Raw genomic sequence first — 9,159 nt, forward strand, 5'->3', positions numbered from 1 at the left:
TCATCATAAACTTAAAAGACAGACTTGAGAAACAAGTGAAGACTAAGTGGTGAAAACAAAGGAGACTGGGGAGCTGATAACCTAAACTTATGAAGGAAATACTGATGAATATCCTCAGATTTAATTGCTACTGTAACAAAATGAAATTGCTATTGATATTCTTTGAAATCATTTTTACAAAACAAACTTTGAAGAAAGAAAACAAATCCCATCTTCATCTGAAACACCATTCCCCACTCCCAAAATACACCCAAAATAACCTCCAAGGGCAAGATCAGAATATAGCTTGTCTTACTACCTTAGATGGCTTCAAAGTAACTGTTGTTAACTTGGCACAAGGTAGAGTGTCCAAGCATCACAATTTGCCTGAGACTGTCTCAATTTTAGCACTGAAAGACCCATATCTACACTGGATACACTGGAGAACAGGTCCTAATGCTTGACAAGAGATGAAGTTTCCGGGAAATAAAAACCCCTAATGTTGCCCTCAGAGGCTGAAAAAAAAAATGCTTTCAGCGACAAATGAATACAATACAAATTATCCATCTTTTTCTGTAATTGCTGTCACGCTTTTTTTTTTTTTTTTAACTTCATGTTGTTGCTAAAGTTTGAATATGGTTTAAGTGAGTGTACCCCCACTCAACCCCACAGGTTCAGGTATTGGAGACTTGGTCCCAGGGTGGAAGTGTTGAGAGACAGTGTGGACCTTTTCAAGACATGGAGCCTAGGTCCTTAAAACAGGGGGCAAGTACTCTAAAGGGATGGTGGGATCTCCTAGTCTCTTATGTTTCCCAGTTTTTAAATCTGATCCTTCATCCTACACATGTTCTGCATCTTCCATAAAGTTCTTGTCAACGCTCACTGGCTCTAATGTTTGTACTTTCAACCTCTAAAATTGTGAGCTAAACAAATGTCTTTTCCTTCATAACCAGTCTACCTCAGGTATTTCATTATAGTAATGAAAAACTAATACAGTTGACAACCTTAATCTGCAGTTTATAATGGATCATCCATGTACTGCATCTTTCCAAGTAATGTGACTTAAGTGTACAACTTTGTTGTAACTGTGAGCATTTAACAGTCTTTATATCAAGATTATTTAATTTTAATATTGTTACCATGTTTTCCAAGAATTAGGTAATGAAAATGATTATAATAACAATTCTAGACATCACTGAACAAAAGAAAAAAGTGCAGGAAGGGAAAGTTTCTATCATGCTTCCTTTTTTCTTCTTACTTACACTTGCCTAGTTTCAGAAATTTCTTCGATCATTTCCTGATTGAAAAGTTAAACTTAATGACTGCTTATATTGCTGTTTATGTCTATAACATCACAAATTGTGTTACCTACTTTAGATTGTCTTTCTTTAGCTTCTTAAACTGTCCAGAATTTAGAAACTTGTAGATTTCAAAGAACTGTCATTTTCAAGCTTGAGAAATGCAGGACCCCCTTCCTGTCTACAAGGATATGTTTCAAGACCCTCAGTGGATACGTGAAACCACAGACAGCACAAAACTCTATAATGTCTTTGCCACCTTAACTATGGGCCCTAACTTAAGCAGTTTTAGATGCTACAGCAAAGGTAGCATGAACTTTTCTTTTTCAAGGACATTTATTCTTACTGTAGATCTTAGCAACTTCAGTATATGGGTTTTTTTTGTTTTTTTTTTCTTATAATGTCAAGAACTTTCACCTTTTCACTTAATGAAGCACTATATGGCCTCTCTTTGGCATACTCACTACTCTTCTACTTTGAAGTCATTATTAAGTAAAACTGAACACAAGTTCTGCTGCTAAACAGCAACAATGTCACAACCAAGACAGCTACAAACTGACTAATGGGCAGATAGTATATAATGGTCTATGTAAGACAGAAAAAGGAATGATTTGTTTCCCAAGGGGGATGCTGAAGGACCTTGCAAGATTTCATCAAGCTACTCAGCATGCAGAACAATTTAAAATTCAGGAATTGTTTACTATTATTTAAACTTTTACATTTAATATTCAGATTGTATTTGTCCACAACTGAAAAAAAAAAAAAAAAAAAAAACCCAAGAAATGCAAAACTACAGGTAAGAAAGGACTACTATATTACAATTTTGCTGGAGATTAAAAAAAAAGGAAAACAGCATGGGAAAGGAAATACGGTTGTGTATGATTTAAATACCTACAAATTCTTTGCATTTTTTCATTAAATAGTGGGCTCTATTTCCTTTCCCCCTAAATTTAGCTGGCTTTGTGATGCTGGGCATTAAGAGACCTGTGGCTTTCTGATTTTGCCCTCTTAGAGTACTGCTTTAACAATAAAAGATAACTCCTGATAATTACCTTTTATTTTTCCTTCTCTTGTCCAATACCCCCTCTTGGGGTCCAGTGGATTGCAGGAAAAGATGAGAGGAAAAATACAAAAACAAAGGGATGAGGGAAGAAAGGGAGGAAAGAAAGAAAGAAGAAATGCTAAAGAAAGCTGTAGCTGCAAGTCAGGCCCCAAGCTCTAGATATGATTTCCCCAGTGACTTGCTCTGGGGTCACATATCCCTTATACTTCAAGTTCCTCAAATATTCAACATACTTTTATTAACGGCAAGAGAAACAATAAACTTAGACACCAGAAACACAAAACACATAATTTTATTCTCTTTCTCACTACACCAGTCAAGGTAGAATATCGTGATCAGTAACAACCTAGAAGAAAAGGCAGTATGTGAAAGAAAAACAATGAAAACTAAAAATCAAATTTGGAGAAGTCATGTTAGAAGAGAATGGAAAGCAAGGGAAATTATTTTTCTTTTCTCTCCCTACTAAGAGAATAAATTAAGTAACCAACTAATACATACTGCTTATATTCCTGGAATAGCATTAAGAATTCAATATAAACTCATTTAACCCCAATGGCAATCTCATGGGGTAACAATTATAGTTTGGCTAAGTTCCCCCCAAATGCCCATGTTTTAAAGATTTGATGGTTAGTCTGTGACACTACTGGGAGGAGGTTAAACCTTTAGGAGATAGGAAGTTACATCACTGGGGACATGCCACTGAAGTGGATATTTGTTCACCATCCCTCTTCTTCCTCTGTCTCTCATATTCCAGCTTCCAGGGGGTGAGCAACTTCCTTTGTCATGTACTCCCACCATGATGTACTACCACACCACAGGCGCAAGAGCAAGAGGTCAACCAACCATGTTCTGAATCTTCAAACTGTAAGCCCAAATAAACCCTTCCTCTTTTAAAATTGGATGATTTTAGGTATTCTGTCACAGTGACAAATAGCTGACTAACAAAATAACTACAATTATTATCCTCAGTTTAGCCCAAGATGTTTATTAAAGTAATAGAACTAGATGCTGAACCTTGGCATTCTGGTTTCTGAGTTCATGCACTAAATGCAGAAAAACTAGTAAAAATCACATTCATTTCTAAGTGAGGTTCTACTCTCTCCTGTTTCATGAATTCATGAACTCAAATGATAAATAAAAGATCATTTCAACTGGCGTAAAATCAGGAAATACACATGCTTGAGTAATGAATAAATAAGGAATGACATCAGGATGTAATCCCAAAAGTAGAGCAATCAGAAGAAAAAGGAGGACTAAATGGAAGAACTGAGGTATAGTACCTGGACAGGCCAAAAGAAAAGACCTTGCTCATACTCCATGGAATGCCAATCATTTAGGAGGTAATGTGAAGTATTTACTGTCCCCAGTAAAACTGGCAAACTAATTGATGGCTCTAAACCAAATTTACATATATGGTTAAGAGGAAATAGAAAACATTTTTCATTTGAGACAGAAGCATTTTTGATATTTTCAGAAGACAACAATGAAATAGTTTTAACAATCCATCTTTCCAACCTAGTGGACAAGTACATAAAGGGAGACAGGCTTGAAATGAAAAAAACTCAAGTAGGAATTAAAATATGTACCCTAGGAAGAGAAGGTAGGAAAAAATTTTTCAAGAAAAAAAATGGGATAAAACAGAGGTAAAGCAATTCAGATGGCAGAAAAAAGGCAACAGGAAAGAAATCTAGATATCAACAAGCACAATACAAAAAAAAAAAAAAAAAGATATATGAGAATAAAAAGACTTGTTGGAGCTCCTACAGAAGAGAAAAGGGAAAAAATATCAGAAGAAAATTTATGAGAACGAGCTAGCTATCATCTTTGTCCTGTACTGCAAACATCTCCTAACTGGTTTCCCTAATAATTTGTTGACTCTCTAAGACTATCTTCAGGTAGTAGCCAATGACTTTTTTGCAGCAAATTTGATGATGTCCCTTTAGCTTCATATTGCACCATTTTTCTTGCTGGGACCATAATGTCCTTTTTTAGTTCCCCAAATACGCCACACTCCTATTTTATTCCTTCTGCCTGGAAAAGCTCTTATCTCTCTATTTCCCCTTCTCTTATTCACCTTTCACATTGTGACTCTCAGGGCAGTACCTATAACACAACAGGTGCTCAACAAATAGCTCTTGAATGAATGAAGAGAAAACTGGTAAAACCATCTATCACAAGTGGGAAAAAGCTATGACGCAACAGTAAGTGAACAAATACAGAAGAAATGAGTCAAAAAGAGGAAAGCTAAATAGATAAATTCAACAACCTATGGCCTAATGCAATTCATACAATTTTAGTGTGATAATCAACAAACAAAATTAAAAAGGTACAAAAGTATCCAGTAAGTCTCCTTTTCCCTTTCCCTAAAAAAAAAAAAAAAAAAAAAAAAAAAAAGTCATAAGGAAATACAATTTCACCTAGTAGTTATAAGGAAGCAAAACATTTTGGAGCAAAGGTCAAACAACACCTCAAACTTAGAATGACCAAGCAGTGCTACTAACTCCTCATTCCACTCCACCAAAGTAAATGGCATTATCTCCCAACACCTCAAGCTAAAACCCTAAGGAGTGTTCTTTGATTCCTCCCTTGCTCTGAATCTAAATATACAATCCATTCTGTCTTACAAACTCTACATTCAAATGTATTTTCAGTCTCTTTCCAAAATCTCCACTGCTACCATGATAATTCAAGCCAGCATCACTTCTAGACTGCTACAATGTTCTCCTAACTTGTCTCCCTACTTTTACTCTTGCTCTTCTCTAATTTATTCCATATAGAGAAGTCAGTAATTTTTAAAAATCATAAATATCATGGTAGCCCCATTGCCCCAAATTCTAAAAATGAATTCCAATGCTTAGAAAGAAAAACTCACTAGCCTACACAACAGATTTCTTGCCTCTTATATCACTTTCTCCTTGGCTTGCTACATTTCAGTCATAATGAATTTCTTTTTAAATTTAATGAATGGAACCACATATCACCTTTGAGCCTTTACACCTATTATCCCCTCAGAAGTGTCTCATAGTTAGGTGGTCTGCATCACCTCCTCAAGTATGCATCTCCTTTTCTTAAACACTGTAAAACAGCTTCTCCATCACTGCTTTGTACCTTTTTCCACAGCCTTTATCACATTGTTATAATCTGGTTTATTTCATCAACAACAAACACATTCCAGGTAGTATAAGAAATATGACAATAAAAAGACAAATATGGAAATATAAAGTTTATATTTTAGTAGAACTGAAAAACAGGAAGAAATAAATTTATCATGTGCTAAGGACTGACATGAAAAATAAAACTAAAAGTAATGCCACATTTGTACATGCGTACATAAGCACACGTGGCAATATGACACTTTAAGTAGGTTGTCAGATCTGAGTAGACCTGAATAAAGTGAGAAAGTGAACTATATGAAAGAGACTGTTCTAAATGGATTATTTTTTACTTGTTCACTGACAGTTTTACCCACTAAAATTAAAGTTCTATGAAGGCAGGGACCTTAACTATCTCATGCACTGTTATATTCACCTTGAAACAGTGCCTAGCAGAGTAAGCTACTATAAATATTTGATGAGTGAATGAAAACCTACTTTAGTTTTTCAAGAACTCTGTTGGAGAGAACACCAAGTGTAATATGTAGATATTTTAACATTAAAACCCAAAAACCAGTGGGGAAACATTCAGATATCTTATAAACATGACAGTACAAAATATATGCAAATTATAGTGGAATATTTTATTACTAAAAGTGGAAGAAACCAAAAGAATCATGGAAAATTAGTACTACTACTACTAGCATTAGAAGTAGGACTAAATAGTATTTGTTTATTTAGAAAGATTCAAAACTCTATGAAAACTGGTTATGAGTTTTCATAAAATCATTCTTTTCCCTTATGCTCAGAAAGTTACCATTCACTTTTTTTGTGACAATGTTGACTGATAAGGTAAACTCTCATTAATCTCACCTTAAGTTAGAATAAACTAAAATCAATAGTTTGAAATTCACATCAGCTCTGTTACAAGTTATTTTTGTGTTCTTTTTATCCTCCCTATGTTCACCCAATAAGAACAAAGTGCATCAGAAGCCTATAGAAGCCAGAAACTTACTTTGGCACAAAAGTATAATCTGTACACTAAATTAATATCTATAAGTCATCTTTTCAATTTCCTACTTCAAAACAAAACAAAAAATAACACACATACCAATGACTCGTTAAGGCAAAAAGCACCACTCTCATTCTTCTGACAGATACCTAGTCTGTCAAACTAGAATGGATAATAGGAAATGAATTCATAAATATTCACAAGCATTATCTTCTTTTTTTTTTTTTGCATTATCTTCTTACTAAAAAGCCTCTAGGCTGAATTGCACACCAAAGGTTAAGACTTTTTCACTTCTATATGAAAGTAGAAAGAATTAAGAAAAATTTTTCTCCACCTCTATTAGTCTTTACTCATTCATTAGACTCATATTGAGTACTCAGTGTTCCCATAACTGTATGCTGTTGATAAAGCAGTAAACAAGGCATTTCCATTCCTCAATATCCTCTTATGGAGCCTGCTACAGATAAAGATCTTTCTTTTTTTAAGTTAAATTGTACTTTTAAAATTCAATAATGCTTCTTCTAGTTATTTAAAAAAGTTATCACTTAGACATATGGCATATTAAAAAATACTTCGCAAAATTACCCAGAGTAATTAATTGCACACAGCAGAGACTCATTTCCCTTCATATATTTACAAATTCAATTACCAGAGTAAACACTGAACCCGTAGTCAAATTAAGTAACATGAACATTTAAGTTCTTGGTCCACAATTATAATGAAATTTAGACGTACTCTGGGGTTCTTTATATACACCGGCAATAAGCCAATATAGTTACCCACTAACACCATCCCCAACAAAAACAGTTTTTCTTAGGACTAGCGGAGTCACTAACAGTAAATGTTTAACTTTTCCTCACAAGTGAATTAAATTGGAAACACCCAAACTTTGTCTATTAGCGATAGTGACTGTCTCAAAACTGACACTGTGAACCTCAATCTCTTTCCCCAGATAAATTATTTTAGAAAATATGTGAGGTAAAAACATTTCCTAAGACTATCGGGCACAGCCAGGCCTACTCTGAACGCCGGTTGCAAAAGGAAGCCCGAAGCTCCGTGAAACACACCGACGGGTATTTAAGACTCAAAGCGCCTCTCCCCGCCTCTCGCTCGGCCCCCAATTCCACACAACCTGAGCAATTTAAAACTTTCCACAAACGCCAACAAGACCTCCATGCAGATTGCTCTCATCTCGAGCAACCACCAGAAAAAAAATTTTTTTTAAATGTCAGACTTCTGTGCGAACTCTCGGAAGGACGCCCACCAACTCGGGCTAGCAGCCCGACCCACCCGCGCCTCCTCGAACCGGGGCGGCCAAGCCCCGCGCCCCGGCGGTCTCGAACCCGGCGCGTCCGCAGCACATTCCCTCCCCGCCATTGCCCACCTCTCGCACTTGGTCGCCCCCCACACCCACCCAGCGCAGATAACTGAATATCCGGAGTCCCGGGGGCCAAGTTTTCCCCACCCTCCCCGCAAGGGCCGAAACAGACGTACCTTCCAGAAAAGTAATCTCCCCAGCGCTGCCGCCGCTCTTGCCCGCCGCCATCTTCCTCCTCCCACGCCGCCTCCTTCTTAATCCATGGCCCACACCGCCGCCGTGCTCGCCGGGATGAGGGGCCGCGCCGCAGGAGGGTAGTCGCCGCAGGGTTGCGGGCCTCGGGCTCAGCCGGCAGGCAGGCGGCGCTCCCACCTCCAGATGGGCCTACACAAAAGCAGGCCAGTCGCGCCCGGGCCTGTCCGCAGGCTGGCGGGCGACAGCGAGGCCCGCGGCCTGGGCTTTTCCTCAGGTTCCTCCGGAACGCGAGCGGCGACGGCGGCGACGGCGCTTCCCGGGCCTAGTTCCTCTCGGCCCACGACTCCCCATCCACCGCCCACTCAGGCCGCCTGAGACGCTTCGCTCAGCCGCGGGTCCGCAGGAAGGGAGAAGGAAGGCGAGCACTCAAACACGCCTCCCTCCGTCCCAGGCCGTAAAATGGCCGCACCCGCCGCGCCGGGGCGGCTAGGTCTCTGCGACCGTCAGGCGCCCCCGGATCACTCGCTCCTTCTGCAGCCGCCGCCGCTACGGCCGTCTGCCCACCCCGCCCAGCCGTGAATGCATCAGCGGAGGCCCTCACGACTGTCCATGTGGACAGGGGTGGGTCTCCTCTGCCACCGCCTCGCGTCGGTCGCCACAGCAGCTCTACCGCCGCCGCTCCTCCCCCCACGGGCTCTGGAGCTGCCGCCCGGCTCCCGCCCCCGCCCCGCTGCCGCCCCCAGCGCGGCTCCCCCTCCGGGCCCGGGCTCCTCTCGCGGGCAGAGCGGGCTGCGGCGCCGACCAGATCCCGACTCGGGGTGCCGCCGCCCAGGCTCCCAGTAGGGTCGGCCCTTGGGGCGCCAGCTCGGCCTGCACAGGTTAAGTCCAAAACACCCACTGCCAAAGACCCCATGGCAGAGCGGCGTGTGCGCGCGGCCGGGTGGGGAGCGCAGGTGGCCCTGGGCCACCTCAAATGCGAGCAAATGTTGCAAGTTCGCGCCTGTGAGAAGGCTCTAGAATTTGCCAGCTAAAGGAAAAAGATGGTTAGATGTTCAGAAAATGACTTGGGATTCACATTCATTTTTAAAGAAGTTTTATTTATCAGACAACATTCAACCACTACACTTCGGATCAAGTGTTGAAAAACAAGACCTTTGTCATTTATGTGCCTGAGACTTCAAAACCGTACCCTACCTGACAAA

General features: G+C 40.0%; 1 protein-coding gene across 4 annotated transcripts in view; it reads right to left on the minus strand.

Annotated features, from left to right (window-relative positions):
• Positions 1 to 8,646, minus strand: part of Senp6 (SUMO specific peptidase 6) — a 114,794-nt gene extending 106,148 nt beyond the window's left edge. For 2 of the 4 annotated variants that reach the window (XM_047559139.1, XM_047559136.1), the window contains exon 1: positions 7,939 to 8,643. Coding sequence is in view for 3 of the 4 variants with exons in the window: in XM_047559136.1 (XP_047415092.1) it covers positions 7,939 to 7,990 (52 nt within the window). In the remaining variant the exon portion in view is untranslated. Of the gene's footprint in view, positions 1 to 7,938 lie in introns of all 4 variants that reach the window. The other 2 variants (XM_047559137.1, XM_047559138.1) reach the window with 2 other exon arrangements.
• Between the last annotated feature and the right edge of the window lie 513 nt (positions 8,647 to 9,159).

This window comes from Sciurus carolinensis, chromosome 7 (genome assembly GCF_902686445.1).
Source record: "Sciurus carolinensis chromosome 7, mSciCar1.2, whole genome shotgun sequence".
In the NCBI taxonomy this organism is placed as follows: Eukaryota; Metazoa; Chordata; class Mammalia; order Rodentia; family Sciuridae; genus Sciurus; species Sciurus carolinensis.